The 26,343-nt window shown below is 59.5% G+C and overlaps 4 protein-coding genes across 10 annotated transcripts; 3 read left to right on the top strand and 1 right to left on the bottom strand.

The window, feature by feature from the left end:
- The first annotated feature begins 1,308 nt into the window (after positions 1 to 1,308).
- On the top strand, positions 1,309 to 4,832 carry LIN37 (lin-37 DREAM MuvB core complex component). 3 transcript variants are annotated; one of them, XM_043991109.1, is made up of 9 exons: positions 1,309 to 1,627; positions 2,727 to 2,802; positions 3,337 to 3,387; positions 3,486 to 3,515; positions 3,819 to 3,914; positions 4,041 to 4,207; positions 4,311 to 4,451; positions 4,557 to 4,630; positions 4,711 to 4,832. In XM_043991109.1, the coding sequence occupies exons 2-9, from the start codon at positions 2,760 to 2,762 to the stop codon at positions 4,790 to 4,792; spliced, it is 684 nt and encodes a 227-aa protein (XP_043847044.1). In that variant the 5' UTR covers positions 1,309 to 1,627; positions 2,727 to 2,759; the 3' UTR covers positions 4,793 to 4,832. The 3 variants fall into 3 exon arrangements, with proteins under 3 accessions (XP_043847044.1, XP_043847043.1, XP_043847042.1); XM_043991108.1 differs by having other exon boundaries at positions 1,311 to 1,627; positions 3,486 to 3,549; positions 3,819 to 3,904; XM_043991107.1 differs by having other exon boundaries at positions 1,315 to 1,627; positions 3,819 to 3,904.
- Positions 4,833 to 5,155: 323 nt separating this feature from the next.
- HSPB6 (heat shock protein family B (small) member 6) lies at positions 5,156 to 6,719 on the bottom strand. The gene is made up of 3 exons (XM_043995409.1): positions 6,057 to 6,719; positions 5,566 to 5,688; positions 5,156 to 5,414 (listed from the first exon to the last, which is right to left on the bottom strand). The coding sequence occupies exons 1-3, from the start codon at positions 6,615 to 6,617 to the stop codon at positions 5,220 to 5,222; spliced, it is 879 nt and encodes a 292-aa protein (XP_043851344.1). The 5' UTR covers positions 6,618 to 6,719; the 3' UTR covers positions 5,156 to 5,219.
- Positions 6,720 to 7,781: 1,062 nt separating this feature from the next.
- Positions 7,782 to 14,554, top strand: PROSER3 (proline and serine rich 3). The gene is made up of 11 exons (XM_043994191.1): positions 7,782 to 8,438; positions 8,578 to 8,689; positions 10,330 to 10,490; positions 10,622 to 10,746; positions 10,876 to 10,964; positions 11,336 to 11,430; positions 12,021 to 12,151; positions 12,290 to 12,414; positions 12,544 to 13,579; positions 13,674 to 13,755; positions 13,890 to 14,554. The coding sequence occupies exons 1-11, from the start codon at positions 8,212 to 8,214 to the stop codon at positions 14,008 to 14,010; spliced, it is 2,304 nt and encodes a 767-aa protein (XP_043850126.1). The 5' UTR covers positions 7,782 to 8,211; the 3' UTR covers positions 14,011 to 14,554.
- Positions 14,555 to 14,767: 213 nt separating this feature from the next.
- On the top strand, positions 14,768 to 26,244 carry ARHGAP33 (Rho GTPase activating protein 33). 5 transcript variants are annotated; one of them, XM_043994187.1, is made up of 23 exons: positions 14,768 to 14,895; positions 15,621 to 15,701; positions 16,899 to 16,996; positions 17,140 to 17,224; positions 17,406 to 17,486; positions 17,631 to 17,765; positions 17,865 to 17,957; positions 18,457 to 18,579; positions 18,660 to 18,737; positions 18,831 to 18,897; positions 18,999 to 19,064; positions 19,181 to 19,330; positions 19,750 to 19,852; positions 19,937 to 20,081; positions 20,174 to 20,256; positions 20,372 to 20,479; positions 20,745 to 20,890; positions 21,631 to 21,772; positions 21,856 to 22,001; positions 22,094 to 22,168; positions 23,592 to 24,224; positions 24,360 to 24,730; positions 24,987 to 26,244. In XM_043994187.1, exons 1-23 carry the CDS (start codon positions 14,890 to 14,892, stop codon positions 25,824 to 25,826), a joined length of 3,855 nt encoding a protein of 1,284 aa, XP_043850122.1. In that variant the 5' UTR covers positions 14,768 to 14,889; the 3' UTR covers positions 25,827 to 26,244. The 5 variants fall into 5 exon arrangements, with proteins under 5 accessions (XP_043850122.1, XP_043850123.1, XP_043850121.1 ...); XM_043994188.1 differs by having other exon boundaries at positions 17,137 to 17,224; positions 21,700 to 21,772; XM_043994186.1 differs by having other exon boundaries at positions 17,137 to 17,224.
- The last annotated feature ends 99 nt before the right edge of the window (positions 26,245 to 26,343 follow it).

Raw genomic sequence — 26,343 nt, 5'->3', positions numbered from 1 at the left:
ACTCTGGATTAGAACTCAGGTCCTCCTGACTCCAGGTCTAGCATTCTATCGATTTTGCCACTTAGACTATATAAAATACGCCAACACAAAAGAGAGACAGAAACTTGCGTTCTAGTCATCTCTGTCCAAGACACTGTGCTAGGCTCTGGAGCCACTCTTCAGGAGTTAACATTCCTTTTTTTTTTTTTTTGGTGAGGCAATTGGAGGTTAAGTGACTTGCCCAGGGTCACACAACTAGTCAAGTGTCTCAAGTCGGATTTGAACTCAGGTCTTCCCAACTCCAAGGCCAGTGCTCTAGCCACTGCGCCACCTAGCTGCCCCTGGGAGTTAACATTCTAATGGGAAGAATGCCACACAGGGCCCTGACACCTGGGAAGAGGTAAGAGTTGGGGGAGCCTTCGTGTAGGAAGTGGTATTTGAGGTGAGCCTTGAGGAAAAAACCAGTTCTGGCTTCTGAGAAGTAGAAATGAAGAGAGGCTGACTTCCAGGAATGGGGGATGAGCTCCGGGGGAGCAGAAGGTCATAGTTTTGGAGCTGGAGAGGACCCGGAAGGTCACCACCCCCACCCCCTTTTACAAATGAGGAAACTGAGGCTCGGTACTTAAACCGGGAGTGCTGACCTCTGGGAACGGCGGTTCCGTTTGGCTGGACTGTGGTGTGTGAAGGGAGGGAACAGGGAGGAACACTGGAAAGTGAGTTGCGGGCAGATTATGGGGGGCGCTAAGGGCCAGGCTGGGTAGCTTCTATTTTGTTGCAGAGGTGATGGGATCCACGCCTGGCTTGAGCAGGGGAGGATCTGTAAGCTCTCTCTCAGCTCTTAGGTGCTGTGATCGTGAAGAGGTGGGTTCAGTTCACAATTAACACTCTAGGCTGCAGAATGGCCCGACTATGCAAATCTCACTTTTCACATCTGTAAAATGGATCTAGACTAGCGAAGTCAACTCTGCGCTGCCCGTTGTTTAAAGAGGCGAGGCCCATTGCCTGGCAACGCAGAACTGCCGCGAGGTGCCTTTTCGTCCCTTTTAGTCTTGGAGCCCCTTGAAGCCGTTGGCACTACAAGTCCCAGGAGCCGTGCGGCAGCCTCAGCCTGCGCCTCCCATGGTGCCTCGCGCGACCAAGGCTCTGGGGACACGTGAAGGGAAGGTCGGGGCACGAACTACACCTCCCATGAGGCGCCGCGCGGCCTGGCCGGGGGACGTTAGCTGGTTTCCGGAAGAATGGTTCTGGGGTGGGGCTCCGAGCGGGAGGTGGCCGTTAGCGGCTTCTGATTGGTCTATTCCGTAGACGAGCGGCACCGCCGCCCAATGGAAGCAACGGGCGGGCGGGCCAGGGTGAAACCGTGGGGGCTAAGCCGCTGCGGTGGCCTAAGGCGGAGGTGAGGAGCTGTCCGTCCCCACGTCCTGGGCCGGGAAGGTGGGACTCCTTGGGTTGAGAGAGAGATTCTCCTCCCAAACCCGATCTCTGATCTGCCTTGTGGCTAGTCCCAGCTCCCACCCCCGACCTCTCGGACTGACCCCTGCCCCCCCCGTCCCCGCCCCGGGGCACTGCTGGGTACCGGCTGCCCCAATCGGAACTGGAGCCCGGGCCGGAGCGATGTTCCCCGTGAAGGTGAAAGTGGAGAAGTCAGGTAAGGGGGATCAGGAGGTGGGGGGTAGGAGGTCACAGAAGGCTTCCGGGGATCCCCGAAGAGGAGGAGGGAGCAATCCTGGAGGGCAGCCTGGAGGATGAAGGAGCCCTGGGGAGCGCTGCTCCAGGAAATGGGAGCAATGTGGGGTGCAGGTGGCCCCTTGGGGGAGAAAGGAGTGAGGAAGGAAGGGCTTCCCAGAGGAGGAAACAATCTGGGAGGCCTGCCTGGAGAAGAGAGCAGTGGGCAGTGGGTGCAAGGTGGGGGGGAGGGGGCAGGGGCGCTTCCTGGAAGACCAGGTACCTGTGGAAGGAGTGGGAGGGTGGAAAGCCCCCCGGGAGGGAAATGCCTGCAGTTACTGGAGTGGGGAGGGGCTTCTGGGAGAGGGTCCTTGCCCGGAGGGCTGCTTGGAGGAGGAGGGCTTGGAGCTGACCAGGAAGGATGTGCCTGGGGCGAGACAGGTTGAGCCCTCTCTTCTGGACTTGCTCTCCCGGCAACAGAGACTCCGAGGGGAGGCTCTGGGGAGGGGGTTTAGAGAGCCTTATATGAATGGACCCGGGGAGATCAAGGGGGCTGGGTGAGGGGGGAGGGAGGATGTCAGGGTTCACATCGGACCGTGGGGAAAGAGAAAGGGAACGGGGAGAGAAAGGGAACGGGGAGAGAAGGGGGCTGGTTGCTGGTGCCCAAGCCTGTTAGGGAGGAGAGAAAAGAAGGGAATTGGGACTGAGGCTTCCTGGATGGGACCTGGGGTGGGTGAGGGGCTGGGCCACTTATCTGGGGCTTCCAAAGCCTTCCAGGCTCAGCCGAACCCCTCTGGTGCACTCAGCTCTTGGGGCCACCTGGGGCCACCCCCTGCTCATTGTTGGTTCTTTGTTTGCTCCTCTTCGTCCAGAATGAGCATCAGTGGGTGAAGGCCCTAAGCTGGAGGGCCCCCTTCCTCCCCCCCCTTCACTAGCTGTGATCTCCATCTGGCCTGTCTCCTTCCTTCTCCAACATCCGACCCAAATTCTGACTCTGCTCCATGCCCGTGGGAGCCAGTCACTGGTCAGCTCTGGCCATCAGTGCCTCGATGTGGCCTGAGGTTCTGATCTTTCCCCTCCAGAATTGGAGATGTCCAAAGCCAGGAACCACTTGGATGCCGTCCTGCAGTGTTTGCTGGAGAAGAGTGATGTGGACCGGTGAGGGCCGGGGCCTGCCCCGCGCCCCAGGAGGCTCTGAGCTGCTCTGGTCATGCGTCCCACCTGGAGCCTGGGGTTGGGGAGGGGCCCCTCAAAACTATCCAGTCAGAGGCAGCTTCAGGGAAAGAGCCTTGGGCTGGGTCTGAGTTCCCATGCCTGGCTCCAGTGTGCTGTGTGGTCTTGGGGAGCCCCTCTCCATCGCTGGGCCTCCTGTTTGTTCCTTTATAAAGTGTGTGTGTGTGTGTGTGTGTCTGTGTCTGTGTCTGATGTGGGGGTAGCTCAGGTGATTGAGGCAGGTGAAGGAGAGTGGGAGACTCGGCAGGACAAGACTGACCCCTGACTTCCAGGCTGCCCTGTGCTGGGGGGTGGGGGCAGCCAGAACTCTGAGCAAAGGGAGAGAGCCCAGATTCTAGCTTCCAGCCGTCAGAATGGGCTGCTTCAGGTACTGAGACACCTGTGCCTGGAGGGATCCAAGCTGAGAGGGGCGGGAGGTCAGGCCTAAGGTCTGAGTTTCTGTAATTCTGTCTCCCAAAGGGAACAGCTGGAGGAGGAGGCCGGGAAAACACCTTCCGATGCTCACAGCAAGTAGGTGACTGGCTAAGTTTGGGGGCGGGGGGGGGGGTGTCACCGGAGGCATCTCTGGCCCCCGGGGGCTGGTCTGATGCCATCTTTCTTCTCCCTAGGGACTGCTCCATCACATCTGCTGGCAAACGGTAACCTCCCCCGGGCGTTCCGGCTGGGGGAGAGGTGGGCTTTTACCTGGGCTCTGTCTATGGGGCCTCCCCTCTTCTCCCTTTCCCCTCATCCCACCCTTCCTTCCTCTAGTTCTTGTCTGGTCCAGGCCCTTCCCCCCTCATCCTGGCATTCAAGGCCTTCCCAAACCTGGCTGCATCCTGCCCTGGGTCCACAGCCAGGCCTCTTGGCTTGTCCCTGGGCCCTTTCGCTGGGGGAGGGCCCACATCTAGGGCCAATCCTGCCCATCTGTCCAGTCAGTGCCCAATCCCTGTCCCCCACAGGCCATCAGCCAGGTTCCCCCATCACCGGAGGAAGAAGAGGAAGGAGATGGAAGATGGGTTGGCAGAGGGGGGACAGCAGAGACCCAGTGAGTGCTGGTCGGTGAGAAGGGCCAGGCAGCTCTGGGCCTGGGGTCTGGGGGTGGGGGGGCAGGGAGGAGGGCTGGCTATCCATCTAGGACCCCCTGGGTTCATCTTGGCCTTCCCCCACCCCCCCACCCCCAGACACTTATACCATCAAGCTATTTGACCGAAGTGTGGACCTGGCCCAGTTCAGTGAGAACACGCCACTTTACCCCATCTGCCGGGCCTGGATGAGGAACTGCCCCTCTGTGCGGGAGCCAGAGCGGTCTCCTAGCCCCCCTGCCCCTCCCCGGCCAGAGGATGAGGAGGTGAGAATGCAGGGGGAAGGGGCCTCAAAGGGAGGGAAGAGGGCGTTACCCGCCCCCACACAGGGGACCTGACACGGGACTTTGGGGCCAATTCTTTCCAAAGGGCACGGAGGTCAGCAACGGGAAGAGCAGAGACGTGTACAAGCTGCCACCCCCCACCGCCCCCTGCCCTCCTGGTGAAGCCCCTAGCCCCAGAATCCCCTCCCCACTTCGGCCAGAGCGCCAGGAGGCCTCTGAGGACCCAGTAAGTCAGCCCCAGACCCATCCAGGGGCTCTTGGGAGGAGAGAGGGCAGCCTTAGGGGAGGACGCTGGTAAACCGGCTTCCTCTGCCTCTCCCTCTCTACATAGCCCCCTGAGACAGCCCCAACCATGTCCTCCCTCATCTACCGTAACATGGAGCGCTGGAAACGCATCAGGCAGAGGTATGAACCCTGGCCCTGGCCTGGCTTGGCCCCCTCAACCCCTCGGGGCAAGCTCAGCCCTGACAGCCTGTCACCCCCAGGTGGAAGGAGGCCTCCCACCGGAACCAGCTGCGCTACTCGGAGAGCATGAAGATTCTAAGGGAGATGTATGAGCGCCAGTGACCCTGCGCTGGACCCTCCCCAAATAAAAGTGCCCCCCCCCAGCCCTCTATCTGTTTTCTTCTCCTGCTAGGGCTTACATGTCTGACTGCAGGCAGGGAGAGTCCCAGGGTATTTATTGAGTCCTGGAGGCCAGGCCTCCTCAGAGCATGGGGCATGGGCGGGAGGGGGGTGGTATTCAGGTATTGGGAAGGACAAAGCCAGGACCCTCCAAAAGGAGAAGGAGGGAGGGGGAAGGGAAGTCCCAGCTTGGGGTATTAGAAAGACAGGGGCTGGACCTGTCCACGGACAGGAAGGACTAGTGTTTGGGGGGAGTGGGGTCAGCGCTGGGTGGTTAGAGCTCAGAATAGCGGGGAGTTAGTTGGGGAGTTAGTTGGAAGCCCGGTCTGAATGTGGCAGCCCCATTTCCTGGGAGTAAAAGGAACCCCTCCTACTTAGCCCCAGGGGCTGACCCCTGGGCAATGGGCACAGTATGCTCAGCTGCCTGGGTCCCCGGGGTGGTGCCCGGGGCCTGGATAGACAGGATCCCCTCAGGGGACAGGGCTGAGGTCACTGCTGCAGGGTCCACACCCTCTGGTAGACGGTAACGGCGGTGAAACTCCCGGGAGATGAAGCCGTGCTCATCCTGCAATATGATAGCATCCCCTTTAGGCTGGGGTGACTCATGCCCCTGTACCCCCCTTCCTGATTCCTTGCCTGTCTTTCCTTATCCCTCCCCTTCTCTTCTGTCCCCCAAGCCCCACCCTGATCTGCCTCCTGCCCCCTCCCCAACATACCGGGCGTTCCTCATGTCGGGCATGTACTTCCACATGGTCTCCCACCACCTTGACATTAATCTCCTCTGGGGAGAAGTGCTTCACATCCAGCAACACTGAAAACTCCCCCTTGGCCAGGCTCACCTGTGGGGCAGGCGTTAGGGAGCTCAGGGGGTACCCCTGGGGGACCAGGAAGGTCAATAAGGAGGCCTCCCCCAGGGTTTAGGGGGGGCCACCTGAGGGAGGACTGCACTAGTCTGGGCAATGGTGAACATTCCCCGGGCCTGGGCAGAAAAGGGGGCTAGAGGAGTGGGTCAGTCTGGGGAAGTGCCCCCTTTTAGGAGCCCTGACCCTTCTGGATGAGTCGGGGTTCTTTCGAGTTGACCTGGGGCCCTTTGGCAATGGGGAAAGTCTTCTCTGGCCTTGAGACCCCCCCCCTCCCCCCCAGCTGAGTAGGCATTCAGGAAAAAGAGATAAGTGAATTGCTAGGGAGCATCTGGGAAGGTCCGTACCTCTCCGGGGCCAGGATCAGCCCGAAGGGCCACGCTAGGTGCCCGAAGGTAGTAGGGGGCTAGGGCCTGAGGGCAGAGTGCAGCCAGCTCCGCCTCCAGCAGACCCTCCCCAAAGCGCTGGTCGAAGAGCCTGGTTGGGGTGCTGAGGCTGGGGAAGGCTACGGAGGCTGGGCGGCGCAGCCAGGACGGCTGGATGGGCACGGGGATCTCCATGGTCAGGCTGGGCGGCAGCAAGTCCCCAGCGGGCACTCGACCTGGCCCCTTTATAGCAGGCCCCTCCCCCAGAGCAGGATTCCCTGGAGTTTCTTGCCAGCCAGGAGAAGAGAGGGGGGAGGGGAATGGAGAAGTCCTTGACAAGACAGACACACAACAGCTCCGGGAGAGACATGGAAGTGAGGACATTTCTTGTTTGTTGAAGCCTGGCTGGCTAAGACCCCCCCCACCGCCCCATGGATTGTGAAGCCTGGTTGGTGCAGGGACAGACATGTCAGTGTGTGCAGGCTGTTGGAGGGTGGGAAATGCTGATGGGCACCCAGGGCAAGGACTGACTGGCACCTGCATAGAGAGAGCACTTGGTCCTGAATGTGGGCATCGGCAGGCCCACGGGGATGGCTAAGCACCTCCCAGATGGAGCCCAGAGCAGCACTTGGCATCAGGCTGCCTGCCCCTTTAAGTCACCCACCCCAAGGGCCTAGCTACAAATCTGGGCAAGTGACGCAGGCAGCTGGCCTGGCAGGTCCTATTTCCATTTGGGGCCTGCTTGCCTGGGTGGGGGCTGGGGTGAGGCCATGGGGGGGGGCACCCTCTTTATCCAAGGGTCAGGGTACCTGCTCCCCTCCCATCACCTAAAGATCCAGGGATCTGCAGCGCCCCCCTCAACAACAAGGAAGGGGGCATAAGCTAATGAAATCCTCAGCTCCTCCCAAGATTTTTAGGGGGGAGAGGAGCAGGGATGGGGGCCACACCCCAGGTGAGACAGCTCCACAGATCCCTGACGTCCTGCCCTTGGGAATGTGGGATCCTCCTTAGGGACAATTTGCTTTGAAGAGGTCCACCCCTCCGACCGAAGCCCAGGACCGTGCCCAGGCCCATCCAGGGAAGAAAGGGCCACGACTCTCCCGCCCCCACCTTGGGCTCCTTCTGAATCCAAGGGTCAGATGAACGGGCAGTGCCCGGGCACAACCCAAGTGGCACACCGACTAAGAAGCCTGAACGTGACAGGCTCGAACCCTAGACCCAGGCTCCCTCCCCTCCTCCAGGGCAGAGCCCCTGCGAGCACCCCCAGCCCCCGGGAGGCCCAGAGAAGGCTCTGGGGGCTCTCCAGGGACCCAGGTGCTCCATCCATCACCCGTTAATGCGGTGAGTCACGGCCCCAGGAGAGGGAGGCCAGGACGCCCTGTGCCCCTCGGCTAAGGGCCAGGGGGCATCTGGGACGGCTTGGGCCAGAAATAGCGCAGCCCGCTGATCCCACCACCTGTGGGCACACTGGCCCCCGAGCCAAGAATGCCTGGCACCCGCAGGGGTCAGCTGAAGGGGAAGTGGACGGGATGCTGAAGAAACAAAGGAGGGAGGGGTGCGTGGGGGGGGGGCGGCACTGGAGAGGGCCCTAAACTCGAGACTCCAGGGCTCGGAGCCTCCTGGGCCTCAGTTTCCCCACCGGTAAAATGGGAGCAATGACCTTCGGACTGAGGGGCGGTGAGGGGGGTGGGGGGAGGGGGTCACCTAACGAGGAAGGATTAGAGATGAGGAGGGGTTCCCGGGTAGGGGGGAGGTCAGTGAGGAGAGGAGGCCCCCTGGGGAGGAGTGGGAAATGGCCACGGGAGCCTGGGGGGGGGGTGGTCCTCGGCCCCGCCCAGCCGCCCACCTTCTTGCCAGGCCTGGGCAAATGGGGTGGGGTAGGGGGAAGGGTACGGACAGAATGACACCCACGTGGGGCCCCCCGCTGGAGGCCGGGCTGCTCGGATGAGAGCCGTATCCCCCGAAAGGACAGAATCTTTTCCCGGAGTGGGAACCTCGGACGCCCTATTCCAAGTGCGCCCCGAGCCACCACCTGTCAATCTTCATCCCTATTTACGGGCCTAGAAAGAGGAGTAGCCAATAGAATGTCGCCTGACTTCCTCCGAAGTCCCGTCCCCCAGGAAAACCCCGCCCACGAATGGACGAGGGCGGTATCAGCGCAAGCGCACTTGGGCGCGGCACCTCGCGGCAGTTGGAAGCGTCGGGGCCGCTCCCTATCCCGCCCCGGTGCTTCCGCCAAAAGGGGCGTGCCAGAAGGGGTTGTTGCTTAGCGACGGACAGCGCCGGCTCCGAGGCGGGAGAAGGGAAAGGTAGGGTTCGAGGAGGTGGCGGTAGTGGCAGTGGCGGCGGTGGAATGGACAACAGGTGAGGACCGATCCTCGGGGCCCTAAGAGGGGCGCGCTTTCCCGGGCGGGAAATACTGTTCTCACCCGGCCCCAGAGTCTCCTGGGAATCGTAGTCCTCTCTCGGCCCGCCTAATCCCACCCTTCTGTCGCCTTTCCAGCCTAGCCGTATTTTCCTTCCGGGTCAGCAAACCCACGCCCCCAAGGAGGCGGAGCCATTACCACCCGTCCTCTGAGCGAGAGCGAGGCCGCGGAGGCGGGGCCCAGACCGTGGTGAGGACACGCCCCCCGGGCGTGTCGCGGGGAGGGATGCTGGAACTTGGGATGGGCCTGGCCTTGGAGAGTCGGGGGCGGTTGGTCACTCCTCCAGGCCTTTCACCTCCCAGTGCCTCAGTTTCTTCATCTTGAGTGGGTTCTCACAGTCTTGGCTACCCTCCCTGTCTAAAAATAAAATGCCTTTTGACGGAGGTGACGGGCAGCGGGAAGTGCAGGGGCGCCCCGCTGCGGGCCCCCTGACTACGAGGGCCTCCTCTTGTCAGTTTCTGAAGTGGAGCCTGTAGGTCCTGAAGTGCCCCCGCCACAAGGTTGCCCTCCAGTGTTCTCCGCTGTCCCTCCCCTGGGACGGCTTCAGCCCCTTTAAGGGGCTCGAATTTAAGCACTCGAATTAGCGAAGCGGTTCCCGGTTTAGGACTGTGGATCAGGAGCCGATCAATGACTAGTATTTTTTTATTATACCCCCCCCCCCAGTTTAATGGGCTTCTACAAAGAAGGGCAAATGACTGTCCCTGCTCTCCAACGGGCATAAGGCAGGCAGATAACTAGGTACAGACGATCCAAAGACAGGAGACTTGGAGACAATCCGGACGGAAGGCACTAAGATCGAGTAGCCTGGGAAAGGTGTCTTGCAGAATTCTAGACTTAACTGACACTTGAAGGGAGCCAGGAATCACGGATGAGAAGGGAGGGTCCCAAGGTGGTCAATTACTAGCCTGATGGGCCGATGGGTTTCCTCCTCATTTGAGTGTGTGTTGCAGCCCATCCCACCCCAGCTCTGGGAGGGCAGGGACTTTCCCCAGCCTAACACAGAGCTGTTAGACACAATGTTTGTTTAATTGAATTAAGGAGCCGTATCTGTATCCAAGTGCCTGCCAAGGCTTAGATCAGATTCTAAGTCAGAGAATCATAAGATTTAGTAATCTGGCTGGACCCCCATTTTACAGAGGAAGAAACTGAGCCCCAGGGAGGGTCTGGCTCCAGGTTGAGTGAATGGCCTTTACACTGTGGCACAGTTGCCTCTCTCCTCCCCTCTTTGTTCCAGTGGTGCCAATCCTATAGTCAGGGGATTTATTGGGCTTGGAGGTTTTGACAAAAGCTGTGTGACTCCTGGGGCAAGTCAATAGGCTGCCTTCCAACTCAAATTGTAATGCTACTATCTGTAAAATGGTTCTTAGAAGAATAACCTTCTGATGACTGGGCTCATGAGATGTCCTGAAAGATAGAATGGAGCAGTGAAAGGGCTGGATTTGGTATCAAAGGTTCCCATCTCAGCTCTCCCTTTTACCACTTTGTGCCCTTGGACAAGTCACCTCCGGGGGCCTCCCTTTCCTCCTTTGTAAAATGAAGTGATTGGCCTCCAAAACGAAAGGAGATGTTGTTTTCACACCTAGAGCAGGCAAGGAAATGAAAAAATGGGCCTGTCAGGCAAGCTTCAGTGACTGCCCCCAGTGGTGGGGCCTGGACCGGTGGGGGCAACTGATTACTAGGACAGGAACAGGAGCGCTCAGAATCTTTGAAAACTTCTAAGTAGGATCAGAAATTGGGCCTAGGTGCAGGAAACTCGTTTGTGGGGGGAGATAAAGGAGGAAGGTCTGAGAGGAGGCCCTGGACCCCCAGCTTTCCTTCCCTGTCTCCAGGTCCTAAGTCCATCACGACCACGTCAGCTCAGCCCCCCACCCTCCTGTCCAGCCCCGCTGTCCCCAGATTTTGATGAGTCATGGCCTTCAACTAGCCTTTCCTCCCCCTCTGATCCACCAGAAGGACAGACAGAGCAGTTAGGAGACTCTGTGCTTGCCAAGTAAGTAGGAAGAACCAGAAGCTAGGAGGAGATAAGACCCCCTAGTCAGGGCCCTCTTGGGGGGGGAGGGGAAGAAAAGAGACTCCTTGGACTGAGGCGGGTGTCCTCTCCATTCATTCTCCCTGTGACAGGTACATGGCTCGGTTCCGGCAGGCTCAGCCCACCAGCCGCCAAGAGCGGCAGTCAGCAGGCCCCACCGTTGCCGATTTTTGGTGGCTGCAGCCCCCAGCCCTGGGCTGTGCTGCTTCTTCAGCAGGTACCTGCCCCTGTTCCTTCCTCAGGGACCCCCAGCACCCTGGGAGACCACATCGAGCCTAGGTTCTCAGGAAGGTCCAGCTGGGCATCTCACAGAGTTGGGAGGGATGCCGATGACTGTTTCTCACAGGTGAGGAGGCTGGAGGAGGCCCAACCCAGACCATGCTGCAGGGGGCTGGATTATCAAGGATGGAAGCCTGCCCTGCAGGACCCCTTGAGGTGACTGATGATTGAAGAGACAGTGATAGTTTAGGGGGCAGACAGCCCAGCTCCAGAATGGGGCTCCTCAGGGTGCTTCTGAGCACACATCCCCCCCCCCCCTTCCCTGGGGATTTGTCAATTCCTTTGTGACAGTAAAGAGACTAGACCCGGAGAGGAAGAACGATTTGTCCAAAGTCACAGAGCCTGGTTTCTAGCCTCCCATAACAGGGCACTTTGGCCTAGCAGGTTGGGAACCACCTGGCCCCAGCCCCAGAGTCCCCTGGATTCTGGGTCTCTCCTAGCAGTCCCTTTGGGAAATGGCTGGATACCTTTGGGAGGCTGCTGAGGGAGGCCTGGAGCCATGGCCTTTTCCTCCTTTTCCGGCTCAGGGCCGAATCTCTCCACTGGAAGCCTCGGACACATCGGCATTGGACCTCAAGACCCTGAGTCTTCAGGACAGGGCAGCCCATCTTCTCCTGCGGAGGTGACTTCCTGTCCTAGTCACAGGCTGCCCCTCAATTCCACATCTTCTGCCTTCCCCTTCCCTCCCTCAAAGCTGTAGTGGTTCTCAGTTGCCTTTATGGTCAAAATGAAAAGCCCAAGCCTGGCATTTAAGTGTGCCCCCCATACCCCTTTCTAGTCTCCCTTCACTCTACTCCTAGCCTCCATTCCAGTCACACCAACCAGGGGCAACAGCATATCCACAGCCCTCCAACTCTCCTGCCCTCTCTCCCCATACCCTTGCTTCTTAAGTATCTCAGACTCTAGCTGTGTGCATCTGGGCAAGTCACTTCACCTTGTTTGCCTCAGTTTTCTCGCCTGTAAAATGGGGATAATAGTGAGGTGTTGTAGCACTATTTGTAACAGCAAACCATAAAGTTCTGCGTTAAGCATTTGCTGTTATTTATTTTTTCTGCTATAACCTGCACCCCACCCCCAATAGAACTGAAGCTCATTATGGATAGAGACACTCGGATGCCAAAGACTAAGGCCCTGTCAGACTGGGAGCAGGAGAAGCTTAAGAGGGCCCCTCCCCAGGTTTCTTCTAACCACATCACCTCCCCATCCCCCCAGTGAGATTTCTTCCAGCAGCAGTGGCAGCAGTAATGAAGTCACCTCCATCCCAGTCAGCTCCGAGGGCTTCCCCTCCCCCTCAACACCCTTCACCTCTGACCCTGGACCAGGCCCCCACCACGGGGAACCAGGTGAGATTGACACCTCCCACCTCCAGGAGGCGGGGGTGGGGGGGGTTGCACGAGTGCACACTCACTCTCACTCTCGTACACAGTCACTCACACACACACATCCTGGCCTCTGTCTGAACCCAGAATTCTTTTTCACAGCCCCATTGACAAGAAACCAGGTCCCTCTCCCACCTGTGGCCAAACCAGAGGATGACATTCTCTTCCAGTGGCGTCTCCGGAGGAAGATGGAGCTGGCCCAGGAGGACTGTGCAGATGGGCCCCAGGTACAGTCCCAGCTCCCCAGCAGGGCCCTGGTATAGAGAGGAAGTGAGACCCAGGGGACCTTGGGAATAAGAGCAGGAGGTGGGAGAGGCACATCCCCTCAAAGATCTTTGTGTGTGTTCCTCCTGTAGGTCACCATGACTATGACCCACGGTCAGCCAAAGCCTCACCAGATACACGCCCCAGGACCTGTTGTTGCCAACCAGCTGAACTCTCTAGCCCCACTCAGCAACCCTCAACCCAGTCCCCCAGCCCCTCTCAGCCACCCCCAGCAGGGCCCCCCAATTCTACTCTATGGGCCCCAGCAGGGCCCCCCAGTCCCCCTCTATGTTACCCAGCAGAGCCCCCCAGCCCCTCTCAGCCACCCCCAACAGGGCCCCCCAATTCCTCTCTATGGGCCCCAGCAGGGCCCCCCAGTCCCCCTCTATGTTACCCAGCAGAGCCCCCCAGCCTCTCTCAGCCACCCCCAGCAGGGCCACCCAGTCCCCCTCTATGTTACCCAGCAGAGCCCCACAGCCTCTCTCAGCCACCCCCAGCAGGGCCACCCAGTCCCCCTCTGTGGGCCCCAGCAGAGCCCTGCTGTCCTCTGTCCACATAAGCTAAGCCCCTCAGTTTCCCTCAGTATTCCCCAGCCAAACCCACCAGTCCCTCTTGGTCTTCCCCAGCCATGTCCTCCAGTCTCCCCCTATACCCACCTGAGCTCTGTGGTGCCTCTTTGTACCCCTGAACCCAGCCCTCCTGCCCCACTTTGTGCCTCCCAGCCAAGCCCCCAGCCCTCAGTTCCAAATTCCCTTGCTACATGTGTAAGCCCTTTCCCTCTCCACTCTGGCTCCCCAGAAACAGGTTGCAAAAGATGCCAGTCTGGGGCCTTTCAGCCAAGTTCTAGGGGCCCCTCTGAGACTAAGAGGCAGGACCACAAACCCAGAAAGGCCCGGAACCCAGACACCAAAAGCCAGGGTCCCAAGCCAGAGCCAAGGCCAGGGCCGCCATTGAGGGGGGCCCTCGAGCAGGTGGTGGCTGCTCGTCTTTTCCCAGGATGCTCAGAAGACTCCCCCTCCCCCTGTGGGGCTCCCCCTTCTCCTGCTGAGACCCCCCTCCCTCCAGCTGAGGCCCCACCCCCTAGGGAATTGCTAGCTTTGGCTTCTGGGTTACTGGAAGCTGCGGAAGGTGAGAGCATCAGGAAGAAGCTGGGCACTGGGCATGGGTCACCACTGACCCTCCTGGAGATGCATTGGGGCATCCCCGTTCCTGTCCTTTGCAGACTCAGATGGGACAGACTTTGAAGAGGATGCCCTGCTACAGGTGCTTCGGGCCAGGCGGTCAGAGCTTCGATCATACTTAAGGTGACCCTCCCATGCCCTCCCTGCCCTGCCCCAGGACCCACCACCCCTGCACCCCAGCCCAGCGCCCCCCTGCGCTTTCCTTCCTCCAGTCCCCTGTGCCTCCTTCTTAAGCCCTTTTCCTCCCACCCCTTCAGGGAGGTCGACAAGCGCCTGTCCAAGCTCTCGGACCCGGAGAACTTGGGGCCCCCATTCCAGCCAGCGGGAAGGCTGGGCTCCCCTGAGGAGAGCGCTGGCAGACGCAGGATTGAGGAATAAATACATGTTCAATAAATTGCGTCCGAGGGTTGCCTTCTTCAGGGAGGGGGTGGGGGGGGGCAGAGCCTGGGGCCCCACCGGGCGCCTGCCCCCAGGATGCGCCATACCCCGGCCAGCCCCTCCCCTGGGGAGGAGAAGGGAAAGTAAACAGATTGTGCCTGCGGAAGCGGCCGGGGACATTTGGGAAGCGGGGCGTGTAGGGATCGAGGGGTGTAGGTCGGTGTCAGGAAGGAGAGGGGATGGTTTGCCGAGACGGGCGAGCCTCAGGAGCCACCCTCCTCGTTTTACAGATGGGGAAACTGAGGCCCAGCGAGGTTCAGGGAACTAAAGCCCCGGTTCAGAGCCAGGTGCTCGGACTCCGGTGGACGGCTCTCCCCTCACGTGCCGCCGTGCCGCCCCTCCGGGAGGTCCGGAGGACCCCGGGGCCATCCTCCCCTCGGAGTTCAGCCCACCCTCTTTCCCCCTCCACGAGAAGCCGCTTTGTTTGACAGCCGGTCCGGACAGCTTCCCTAGGGGGCGGGGCCGAGGGGAGCCTTGGCCAATGATGAGCTGGCAGGGCGGGGACTGGACTTACCCTCCCTTCTGGCTGGCTGGCGCCCTCCCAGGCCCCGCCTCCCCGCGCGCGCCCGGCCGTTGGGGCCGTTAGGGGCGTGGCCTCGGCCCGCGCGCCCCTCTCCCCATTGTGTCGCCATGGCGGCGGAGGAGGCGGTGGAGGCGGTGGAGGCGGTGGCGGAGGAGGCCCCGGCCTGAGGAAGAGGAAGGCGGAGGAGGAGGAGGAGGAGGAGGAGGAGGAGGAGGAGCGCGGCCTGGTCCCCTCCGGGCCACTCGCCCGCCCGGGGTGACAGGGTGACGGCGGCGGCGGCGGCGGCACGACGGGCCATGGTGGTGAGCGGGGCGGGGGCGGTGTCCGGCGGCGTCTCTGTCTCTGTCCGTCTGTCTGCCGGAATATGGGGGGGGGGGCGGGGCAGGGCCCGGGGACTCGGCCTCGGCCTCCCTCCTTCCCTCAATGGGTCCCCCTCCTCCTTTCCCATGGTCTCCATGCTCCCCTCCCAAGGAATCCATCCTCCCGTCCCAAAGTCTCCATCCCCCCTCCCACGGGATCCTTCCTCCCCTCCTGGGGTCTCCATCCTCCCCTCTTGGGTCTCCATCCCCCCTCCCACGGGATCCATCCTCCCGTGCTGGGGTCTCCCTCCCCTCCCAAAGTCTCCATCCTCCCCTCCCATGGTCCCATCCCCCCTCCCACGGGATCCTTCCTCCCCTCCTGGGGTCTCCATCCTCACCTCCCATGGTCTCTATCCCCCCCTCCCATGGTCTCCACTCTCCATCCTCCACTCCCCATGTCTCCATCCTCCCCTCAGTGGATCTCCATCTTCCCCTCCTGGGGTCTCTCTCCTCCCCTCTATGGGTCCCCATCCTCCCCTCAGTGGGTCTCCATCCTTGCCTCCAATGGTCTCCAGTCTCCATCCTCCCCTCCCAGTGTCTCCCTCCTCCCTCTTATCTGGTCACTCCATGCCCCTCAGGAGGGCTCTGTCCTCCCCTCTGCCCGGCCTTCTTCTGTCCTGTCACCCTGACTCTATCCTCCTCTAAACCCAATATGTCTTCCCTTTCAGCCCTGCCTGAGCTCCTTGGCCACATCCTCCCCCTCAACAGTCTTCCCCTCGACTGGCTCATCTTCCATGACTCCTCCTCAGGCTAGTCCCATACTTCTTCAGCCCTGACCTCCCCACTTCAGCCTGACTCCTAGTCACTTCAGGCCACCAAGTCCTCCTTTGTCCCTGGCCCAGTCCCTTTCATCTCTGTTGCAGAGCCACACATACTCAACCAGCCATAGCTGTTTTCCCTCCCTACCCAGCCTCAGCCACTTAGTCCACTCCTCCCCTCTGGACTCATCTGCTCCCAGCCGTGGCCCTCTGACCCCTCCCCTTCAGCCTGTGTACCTTGAGTCCATTCTTTGCCTCTCATGTGTGCGTTCTTCCTATGTCTTGTCCCCATCCTGGTCTCACCCCTACTGCTTTCCCAGGGCCTGTGCCCACCCTCCCCCTAGTCCCATTTGTTTCAGCCAATCATCTCTTCCAGACTGGGGTCTGCTTATTGGCCCTCATTTCTTTCTCTGGTCCATGTGAACATTATCCCATCCTCCCTCCAACTATGGCATCTTCCTTCCCAATTTGCCAGCCTCCACAGAATGCCTTATTCTCTATACCCCTTCTGCATCCTTTTTTTCCTATCATATCTTGGGAGGCCTTGGAGCAGCCAGTGGAGTCAGGAATACTTGAGTTTGGAGCCTGCCTTTGATACCCCACTCTGTGGGTGACCCCAGGCAAAGACACTTCATCTCTGTCTGTCTCAGTTTCCTCATCTGTAAAATAATAATAGGAATAATCATAGCACATACTTCCCAGGGTTGACGTGTGAGGACCAGTTGAGATAACATTTGTAAAGCATTAGGATAATACCTGGCATAGAGAAAGTATTACATAAATATTAATTACTGTTGTTATTACTATTAGCGTTATCATATCTACAGCCTCCTCTCCCCCACTCTTTGCATCCAAAGATTTACACACACACACACACACACACACACACACACACACACACACACACACACACGACTTCTCTTCCATGCAGTTCCTGACATTTCATTGCAGATGACAGGGTCCTGCCTTTACAGCATCTGGAATGTTCTGCCCCTGCCTTTGCTTACACACAGCAGTCCTGTCGGACTTCTTATTTTAGCACTGTCACAGCCACATGTGTGGCTACCTTGTCCTATTCTCTGGCTCTGCTGTTCAAGAAACAGCCTCTGGGCCTCCTTTGTAGCTCTCAGTCCTGGGACCCTCCAGCTAGGAACTAGGCGTTCCTCAGGCAGCTTTATCTTCCCACAGGCCAGAAGCACAGATAACCTGGATGGTCCAGGCGAGGGGCCTGTACAGCCCCTGCCCCCTTCGGGGGGCTCTAACGTGAAGGGGAAACCTGGCAAAAGGTAGGAAGAGATGGAGGGGAGGTCATATCTTGAGCTCATCCAGGTCTTCCCAACTGTGGGAGGCCCCAATTCTGAGTTCAGCTTAGGGCACCGGGCCAAGGTGCTCAGAGTGACCTGTGACTTAACCCCCCCCCCCCAAGCAGGATCTCCGCCCCGCGTGGTCCTTTTCCCCGTCTGGCTGACTGTGCCCATTTCCACTATGAGAATGTCGATTTTGGCCACATTCAGGTACTTGGGGTCCCCCTACCTAGGCATGGCAGCATGAGATCCCCCCCGGAGTAGCCCCTTTTCCATCTGCCTGCTCTTTCCTGTTGAGTGTTGTATATTTGGCTTTAGGTGATTGGGGTGGGGGGTAGTGTTGGAAGGACCACATGTCCTGGGCCTTGGGTCCTTGACTTTTGCCTTTCAGCTGCTGCTATCTCCAGATCGTGAAGGTGCCAATCTTCCTGGTGATAATGAGCTGGTGTTTGGAGTCCAAGTGACCTGTCAGGTAAGACCCTTGACTGCACATTTTGTCCTTCAACCCTCTACTGACTGACCAGTAACCTAGCCTTGCTCCCAATTTGTCAGAGATTCTGCCCCATGAACCTTCTCCAGCCCAAAGTTATGAGTACAATCTGTCACTTTCCCCCAGGGCCGGTCCTGGCCTGTTCTCCGAAGCTATGAGGATTTCCGCTCCCTGGATGGCCATCTTCATCGATGTATCTTTGACGGTCGGTTCTCTCGACTTCCAGAACTTCCTCCAGCTCCTGAGGGCTCCCGGAACCAGGTAAAGCCCCACCCTCTTCCCTGCTCTGCAGTGAGGTTTGTCTGCAAAGGAGGCTTATTGAGTCTACCCAATCCCTACCCCACCTTCTTCCCCATCCAGCTATTAGTGCCGCTGCTCCTACAGTATCTGGAAACCCTCTCTGGACTGGTGGACAGTAACCTCAACTGTGGTCCTGTGCTTACCTGGATGGAAGTAGGAGTCGTGTGTGTGTGTGTGTGTGTGTGTGTGTGTGTGTGTGTGTGTGTGTGTGTATGTGTGTGTGTGTGTGTGTTCTCAAAAAACGAGGAAAGGGGAGGGGGGGAATGAGAGAGAGGGAGGGAGGGAGGGAGGGAGGGAGGGAGGGAGGGAGGGAAGGAAATAGCTTGGGGTGTGGGAAGGGAGCCAGGAGAAGTGTTTAAGTTGGTGGTGAGTGGAACTGAAAAGTCGAGCTGCAGCACAGCTAGGATGCCTGTCAGGGAAAGGACTATGGGAGAGGAAGAGGAAGTACATTGGTAGGAAGAGCTGGATTATGGTCACTTGGATGTTGTTGGGTCCTGAAGAGTCTGGGCGTGGGGGCGGGGCCAGGAGCACTGATATATGTGTCTCAGAAGCAGGTTGGGAGGTGGAAGAGGGAAAGCATGTTGTGGGGTAGCACAGGACTGTATCTGCAATGGGGGGATGTCCCCTCTGTGTCCCTCTGCCCCACCACCAGCTGGATAACCATGGCCGGCGGCTGCTACTCAGTGAGGAGGCCTCCCTGAACATTCCCGCGGTGGCCGCTGCACATGTGGTCAAACGGTACACAGCCCAGGCCCCAGATGAACTGTCCTTTGAGGTAATGCGTCAAGGAAAGGGGCTGCAGGGCTTGCTTTGGCTATTGACCCTCCCCTGACTCCCACTGCTCCCCATTGGCAGGTTGGCGACATTGTCTCTGTGATTGACATGCCACCCACAGAGGACCGAAGCTGGTGGCGTGGAAAACACGGATTCCAGGTGCAAAGAGGGGGCAGGGAAGAACCTGAGAGGGTGAGAACTTGGAGGGGTATTAAGGCCATCTGACCTTTGGCTTTTGACCCTTCCCCTTAGGTTGGTTTCTTCCCTAGCGAGTGTGTGGAGCTATTCACTGAACGACCGGGCCTGGGGGTCAAAGCTGGTAACCAAAGTGGGCAGTGCCAGGGGAGAGGCCTCTTTCCACGGAGAGGGTGGGGGAGGGGGAAGGGACCTGGAGCCATCCACACTGGTTTCCCCCCACAGATCCTGATGGCCCCACATCCAGCATCCCGGCTCCCCTAAGGGAGGGCCCTCCCTCTCTAACGTCAGGTAACAGAAGTGGGGCTTTCATCCCCTGTGCCCTGTCCCAGATCCCCCCCCTCTACTGCTGTGCCTCTGCCTCACACTGAGTACCCTCTTTGTCTCCCACCACCACCACTGAGCAGTGCCCCGCCCCCGAGGAAAGCTTGCAGGCCTCCTCCGCTCTTTCATCCGCTCCCGCCCATCTCGGCAGCGGCTCAGACAGCGGGGCATCCTGCGGCAGCGCGTCTTTGGCTGTGACCTTGGGGAGCATCTCAGCAACTCCGGCCAAGATGGTGAGGCCTGCTCCCTCCCCAGCCTCTACAAGGGATTCCTGCATTATTTCCCCGTTGGCACAGTTCTAGGAGCTGGTATTTACACAGTTGTCTGAAGATTCACAGAGAACTTTACAGCATTTTGTTTCATGTTCTCAACAAGCCTGTGAAGTAGGTGCTACAGGTGGTACCCCCATATTCTGGATGAGAAAACAGAGGCTCGGCAGCACTGAGTGATTTACCTCATGGTCCCTAGGAAGGGCCAGAGGCCAGATTCAGATACAGGTCTTATTTGATTTCAAGGCCAGCACTCTGTTAGGCCATGCTGTCTCCCCATCAGAGCACCCCTACCTTATCCCTTGTGGGGCGTCCCTAGGTATTTGGTTCTGTTCTTTGATAGCTCTCATCCCCTTCTGCCCTGACCTCGTCATCTTTTCTAGTTCCCCAGGTCCTGCGCTGCTGCTCAGAGTTCATCGAGGCCCATGGGATCGTGGATGGGATCTACCGCCTCTCAGGGGTTTCTTCCAACATCCAGAAACTGAGGTAGGGAGCGGGGGAGGGTGAACAGGAGAAGAGCACAGGAGGGCAGGGCCTGCTGATGTCTTCTCCACCCTCGTGGGGTCACAGGCATGAGTTTGACAGCGAGCGGATCCCTGAGCTGAGCGGCCCAGCCTTTCTCCAGGACATCCACAGTGTCTCCTCCCTTTGCAAGCTCTACTTTCGAGAGCTGCCTAACCCTCTGCTCACCTACCAGCTCTACGGGAAGTTCAGTGTAAGTCTGCAGGGGTCCAGCCAGGGAGCCAGAGGCAGGAGGCCATGGCCCCAGCCTGCGCCACACCCTTCTCCTTCCCCCTGTTTCCCCAGGAGGCCATGTCTGTGCCTGGGGAGGAGGAACGGCTGGTTCGGGTTCATGATGTCATCCAGCAACTGCCCCCGCCTCATTACCGGTATGGGTAGGGCAGGCTAGGTCCAAGAATGGGGAAGAGCAGGGGGTCAGGCTGGGCTCCTGAGGGAGAGGCGCTTAGTGAGTGGTCCTTCTCCCTCCCTGATGTCTCGCTCCAGGACCCTGGAGTACCTGCTCCGACACCTCTCGCGGATGGCCCAACACAGCGCCAACACCAGCATGCATGCCCGAAACCTGGCCATCGTGTGGGCCCCCAATCTGCTCCGGTGAGTCGGACGGGGAGCAACCCCACACTGCCTCGTGCCATGGAGACTGTCTGAGGGGAGCCACAGATTACCTTCTTTACACCATTAGCTCTTTGCATTGGGCCTCAATCTCAGTAGGCATTTCATTAATGTTGAATGGAATTCAGCGGTCCTGGCTGTCAGCCTTGCAGGCCTCAGAAGAGGCCTCGGGTGGTCACAGCTTCCTAGAGCTGGACAGAGGGGTTCTTTGGAGCCCTACTAGAGCCTATACTTCCCGCACCTGCAGGTCAATGGAGCTGGAGTCAGTAGGGCTTGGGGGCGCTGCTGCGTTCCGAGAGGTTCGGGTCCAGTCCGTTGTGGTGGAGTTTCTTCTCAGCCATGTGGATGTCTTATTCAGTGACACATTCGCCTCAGCAGGGCTAGATCCTGCAGGTACGCCGGCTCCCCTCTGCTTGTGTCCCGATCCTCCTAGAGATCTGGGGGAGGGTGGGGCCCCAGGACTATTGCTCTGAGCTGGGCAGCCTCCAGCTCAGCCTCCTTGGGATACCATGAACCCCGCTCCCTCCCCCAGCCTCCTTCTCATTTCAGCTTCTGGACTCACGATCCCCCACTGGTCCCGGATGCTGCATCTCTACCACCCTCCCCTAGCTCCCTCAGGGGCCCTCTTGGGACTAGGGGAAACTGGGCGGGGGTGCTCATCGGACTGATGGCCCGTCACTGGGTATACCCAGTTCCCTTAGCTTTAGAGCCCCTCTGCCCCAATTTTAGAGATCACCTGTCCCCAAGAAACCCCTGCCACATCCCCTTCTCTCATTCCCACCCCTGCCCCACAAACCCCGGACCCCTGCGGGACAAGGATCATCGGCCGGGCCCTCCGGAGGTAACTGAGACGGCTTTCCTCCTGCAGCTGCTGCCACCACCTCGCCTGTTGCTGATGCCCCTACTCCTCCCCTCCCTGCCCTCCCCTTCACTCCCAGGACCCAAGTTGCCCTGGCCCCACCCCGTCACTCCCCACCCCTCCCCCAATCCCAGGGTCCCTGCCTTGCTGATCCCTGGCCTGGGGCTTGGCCTGCCAGGGCTCCCAGGGGAGGTGGGGCTGTGCTTGGCTTTGCCTGCAGGGTAGCTAGGGTGGCTTGATGGGCTGACAGACTATCCCACCATCATTCCCCCAGGTCGCTGTCTCCTCTCCAGGCCCAAGTCTCTTGTGGGTAGTGGACCCTCCACTCGTCTCCTCTCCCTAGAGGAAGCTCAAGCTCGGTCCCAGGGTCGGCTATCTGGGCAGGGGGCCAAGGCTCCTACTTCACCTGAAGACCAGTGAGTAATACCTGGCACTGGGGAGGACAGGGAGAAAGGCCCTGACCCCAGGACTGGTCCATCATACCCTGTGTCCTGTCTAGGAGGAAGGGTGTCATTGGAGAGAAGCGGAGAAAACCAGGGGGCAGCAGCTGGAAAACTTTCTTTGCCCTGGGCAGAGGCCCCTCTGCGGTCCGGAAGAAGCCCTTGCCCTGGCGTGGAGCTGGCCAAGGGTCCCAGCCGCCCCCCGGTGAGTAGAAGCCTGGGCCCAGGGAAGGTGGGTAGACAGGGTAGAGTGGGGCCTTCTTAACAACTGCTGCTCCTGTCTCTTGTTGAAACTAGGTGGCCCGGTGGAAGCAGCCCCATTAAGATCAGCCAAGAGTGAGGAGTCACTGTCATCCCAGGCCAGCGGAGCTGGTGAGGACCCACCCATGGGTGGCTGGGCCCTCAGGGCTTCCCTGAGAAGCACAGGGTAGGGGGAGGGAGGGAGGCAGGGAAACGTTGGCATCTCCAAATGCAATTCAGCCCAGCCAGTGTTTGAAGTACAGTAGCTCCCTATCTATGCCTTCAGCACAGAGAATCTGCAATCTAAGGCTGGGGCGGGAGCAAGGTTGCTTCCAATTGGGGTCCCAGAAGATCAACAGAGCCAGAAGGACCCCAGGGCTCTCCTAGGCCAGTGCCCTGATATCACGGGTGAAGAAGCTGAGGCCCCTGGAGGTTACGTGATCGGTCTAAGTCACCTCGGTGTTGGAGGGAGAGCTGCCATTGACAGCCTCGTTCTCAGACTCTGACCCCAGTTCTTTCCACTGCCTTGGGCTGCTTCCCCACGGATGTTACAGGGGAAAGCAGAGGAAAATGAATTGTCCAGTCTTGAAATGAGGCTAGAAATTCAGTGGCAGGAGAGGGCAGATGCCAGGCATAGGTGATGGCAGGAGCATGGGGGGAGGCAGGAACAGAAACAGGAGTAGCCTGGTTGGCCTGGGGCAGACCATCCCTAAAGGGGAGATTGTGAGGGCCTTGAATGCCAGCATGAGAGTGCGCCCCCTCCTTATAGGCCTCGGGGAGCCATGCAGGGGTTTTCAGCTGAGCAGTCACATGGTCAGGTCTGGGTTTGAGGACTCTGGAGTGACACCAACACTGTTGTGGCTACAGCCTTAGCTCTGCAAGTCCCTTTCCCTCACAGGGCTCAGTTTCCCTGTCTGTACAAATAGGGAGTTGGAACAGGCTGTCCATTGGATTCCATCCAGCGTTGATTTTAAGGGTGCTGGGTAGGGCACATAGGTACCATGAGGAGCTTCCCATTCTCCTGGCACGGGTGGATGGTGGAACAAGGCAAAGGAGGAAGGCAGCCAGCATGCTCCCAAGGAACCAGGGAGAAAAGCTTGGGGCAGGGCCAGGAGCAGGCAGCCTTTGCAAGAGGTGGCCATGCCTGAGCTGGGCCTTAAATGCAGCTGTGGGGATGAGGAGGGATGGGCACATTCCCTCCACGGGAGTCGGAGGCAGGCCCTTGTCCTAGAGAGGGCCTCACTTCATCAACAAAAGGAAAGTGTTGGCCAGAGCGACCTTGGAGCCCTGCCCAGCTCAGGGTTTATGACGGTGTAGTCCAACAGCCGGCTACTGGGAGCTTGGGGCTGGGGGTCAGGAGCTTTCTGCAGGCTGGATCAAATAAAGAGAGCAGCCTGGGAGCCAAGGGCACAGGCAGCAGAGCATTCGAGGGAGGCGGCCTGAGAAGCAGGGGAAGAGGGGCTGATTCAGGGGGAGATGCCAACAGGCAGAGCTGGCAGCCGGATGCCTTGTGGCCCAACCACCTTCGGTGCGGTGAACGCTTGCCTCCCCACAGGCCTCCAGAGGCTGCACCGGCTGCGCAGGCCCCGCTCCAGCAGCGATGCTTTCCCTGTGGTCCCTGGCCTGGCCGGCTCCTGTGAGAGTCTCTCTTCCACCACATCGTCTTCGTCCTCCGGCAGCACCTCGTCTGTGGGCAGCGGGGAGCTGCTGGGCTCTCCCCCACACCGTGTCTCGGCCTGGCTGGACGACGGAGATGACCTGGACTTTAGCCCTCCTCAGTGTCTGGAGGGGCTGAGAGGCCTCGACTTTGATCCTCTCACTTTCCGGTGCAGCAGCCCCACGCCTGGGGACCCTGCTCCTCCTGCCAGTCCGGCCCCCCCAGCCCCTGCTGGCTCCTTCGCACACAGAGCCACCCCCCCTCCTCGCTCTCCTCGAGGCCCAGCAAGCCCTGTGCCACCCATTGCCCTGGATATCTCAGAGCCTGTGGCGGTTTCTGTGCCTCCTGCTGTACTGGAGCTGCTGGGGGGTGCTACCCCGAACACCCCATCCCCTCCACCCGCTGCCCCTGCTCCCCACCTCCTCCCCCTCCTGCTGCGCAGTGTTGAATCTGAGCTGAGTGACAGCTGCCAGAGGGAAATCCGGAGCAAATTGTCCTTAACCAGCCAGAGAGACCTCCAAGGGTCACCGAGTGAGTACCCCCAGCTCCCAGCTAACTTCTGGAAGCCCACATCTGGGCCCTGCCTCCTTCCTCTCAGACTCTCCCTTCAGGGATTTGAGGCCCACCACATCCTATGACTTCTATCTTCTCCTCCTCTCTGAACAGGTCCTGTGCCTGGGTTTGAGTCCCCACCTCTGCCCATGCCCTTGTCTCTCCTTCGCCCCGGAGGGGCCCCTCCTCCACCTCCCAAGAACCCAGCCAGGTTGATGGCCCTTGCTTTGGCAGAGCGGGCTCAGAGGGCGGCCCAGCGTCAGCGCCAGCAGGAGATGGGGGGCACAGTCCCACCCATACCTCGATCTCCCTTCCGACGGTCCCTGTCCCTGGAAGGGGGTGGGGAAGCTCCTGGGGCCGGGGGCCCTGGGCCCCTCTATTCCATGGTGAACGCCAGCCACCAAGCCCCAGGTCCCCCAACCTCCTTGCAGCGGCAGCAGAGCGACGGTGGCCCCCCACGGAGGGAACGCAGAGGTCCTGCACAGGTCAGTGAGAACAGCAGGCAAGGCCCAACTAAGTCTCTATCCCTTTCCCTCCAGGTTGCCCTTATTTTTTTGGCAGGGGGAGGGGTTTGGTTCAATTAAGATTTACCCATTTCCTCTCAAGTGGGCCCATCCTCCTTAGATCTCCCAACCCTCAGCCCCAGAACGGTTCATTGGAAGGCCCCAGGCAGCCCAAGTAGGCCCATCAAAGCTGGAGCTGCCTGGGGACCTCCCCAGCAGACCATGTTCTCCTTCACAGGTGCCTGCTCCCTTTTTCTCCTCTGCGGTGACCTCTCCCAGCCCCAAGGAGCGCCCCTCAGCCTTCCCCAAGGAGCGCCCCTCAGCCTTCCCTGGCCCCCCCAAGCCCCCTCTTCACTCCCTGGGTACTCCTCCCTTCCGGCCTGGTCCCCAGCCCCCTACCCGGAGGACCCCACGTGGTCCCACGCTGCTCCCCGAGAAGGGGGAAAACCTGTACTATGAGATCAGTGGAGGTGAGGGGCCTCCCTATTCAGGCCTGTCTAGGCCTTGGGCTCCTTTCCACCAGGCCCCCGAGGGGCTCAATGCTTCCTATGGGATTCGGGAACAGTCGCCAGCCCAGGGTCCCCCCGACTTCCTCTTCTGCTACCCCCCACCCCCCTCTCACCCATACCCCCAGGCAGTGCAGCCCTTCCCCCAACATGGCCGCCTCTGCTACCACCCCCAAGAATCCCGGCGGCGCCCAGCCCATTTGGAGCCTGTCTATGTCAACTTGCCCCTAGGTGGGGGTGGGCCCTCCCCTACCTCCTCCTCTTGCTCTTCCTCCCCTCCTGCACACCCCCGAAGTCGCTCTGACCCTGGTCCCCCAGCCCCTCGACTCCCCCACAAGCAGCGCTCACCGTGGGGACCCCGGCCTCCTCGACCCTGGGGGCCTCCAGATCCCCTGCTATTGTACAGGACACCGACCCAGCCCTATGGGAAAGGAGCAGGGGAGGGTCCTCATGGGCTTCAATATGGAAATGTGGGGGATGGCCACGGAGAGGGGGCTGGCCCCCCACCTTCCTACCTGCCCCCCCCAAGCTGGTCCCTCCATGCTAAGGGCCAGACTCATAGCTACTGCTGAAGCTGGAGACCCTGTACCCTAATTCCTTTTTGTAAAATGTTGAATGGGAATCCTTGAGGCCCTAGCTGGCTGTGCCTGCTGCTGCTCAAGGTCCCGCTGACAGGACCCTTCCGCCACCCCCTTCCGTGATCCATTTTGTAATTTGGCCCAGCTCCTCAAGTTTCTAACTTTGTGTGATCTCATAACCTTAACTGTAGTTTTCTCTGCATTCCCCATAAAACTTTTTACACCTCAACTGCCCTGGGGTTTCTTGCACTAATTTGGGGGAGACTGAAGAGGAAAACACTTCTACCCCCAGCCCCCAGGATGGCCCAGCATGTCCTGCTCCCCTCCCCTCTTCTCATTGCCTGGTATGTGCAGGTATGAATGTGTGCCCAGATGAAGGGCTTTAGGGTGTGTGTGTGTGTGTGTGTGTGTGTGTGTGCACGCGTGCAAGCGTGCCCAAGTGTGCGTGTCTGAGAGCGCGTGTCCCTGCTGAGTCCCAATCCTGTGTACTAAAACATTTAAAAACAAATTT

This window comes from Dromiciops gliroides, chromosome 3, assembly GCF_019393635.1.
Source record: "Dromiciops gliroides isolate mDroGli1 chromosome 3, mDroGli1.pri, whole genome shotgun sequence".
NCBI lineage: Eukaryota > Metazoa > Chordata > Mammalia > Microbiotheria > Microbiotheriidae > Dromiciops > Dromiciops gliroides.
The sequence above is the reverse complement of the archived record's forward strand: the minus strand, read 5'-3'. Positions and strand labels throughout refer to the sequence as shown.

What these genes read in the sequence shown, in the direction of transcription:
- LIN37 (XM_043991107.1), top strand. Translation starts at nt 1,594, where the DNA reads ATGTTCCCCGTGAAGGTGAAAGTGGAGAAGTCAG. An exon ending in CCCGGCCAGAGGATGAGGAG is followed by an intron (nt 4,208 to 4,310) that starts GTGAGAATGCAG and finishes TTCTTTCCAAAG; the next exon opens with GGCACGGAGGTCAGCAACGG. An exon ending in AGGAGGCCTCTGAGGACCCA is followed by an intron (nt 4,452 to 4,556) that starts GTAAGTCAGCCC and finishes CTCTCTACATAG; the next exon opens with CCCCCTGAGACAGCCCCAAC.
- HSPB6 (XM_043995409.1), bottom strand. Translation starts at nt 6,617, where the DNA reads ATGCAGGTGCCAGTCAGTCCTTGCCCTGGGTGCCCATCAGCATTTCCC. An exon ending in CTGATCCTGGCCCCGGAGAG is followed by an intron (nt 5,689 to 6,056) that starts GTACGGACCTTC and finishes CCTGCCCCACAG; the next exon opens with GTGAGCCTGGCCAAGGGGGA. An exon ending in CCCGACATGAGGAACGCCCG is followed by an intron (nt 5,415 to 5,565) that starts GTATGTTGGGGA and finishes ATCATATTGCAG; the next exon opens with GATGAGCACGGCTTCATCTC.
- PROSER3 (XM_043994191.1), top strand. Translation starts at nt 8,212, where the DNA reads ATGGACGAGGGCGGTATCAGCGCAAGCGCACTTGGGCGCGGCACCTCG. An exon ending in GGCGGTGGAATGGACAACAG is followed by an intron (nt 8,439 to 8,577) that starts GTGAGGACCGAT and finishes TCGCCTTTCCAG; the next exon opens with CCTAGCCGTATTTTCCTTCC. An exon ending in GCCCTGCAGGACCCCTTGAG is followed by an intron (nt 10,965 to 11,335) that starts GTGACTGATGAT and finishes TTTCCGGCTCAG; the next exon opens with GGCCGAATCTCTCCACTGGA.
- ARHGAP33 (XM_043994186.1), top strand. An exon ending in TCGATTTTGGCCACATTCAG is followed by an intron (nt 17,225 to 17,405) that starts GTACTTGGGGTC and finishes TTTGCCTTTCAG; the next exon opens with CTGCTGCTATCTCCAGATCG. An exon ending in CAGATGAACTGTCCTTTGAG is followed by an intron (nt 18,580 to 18,659) that starts GTAATGCGTCAA and finishes CCCCATTGGCAG; the next exon opens with GTTGGCGACATTGTCTCTGT.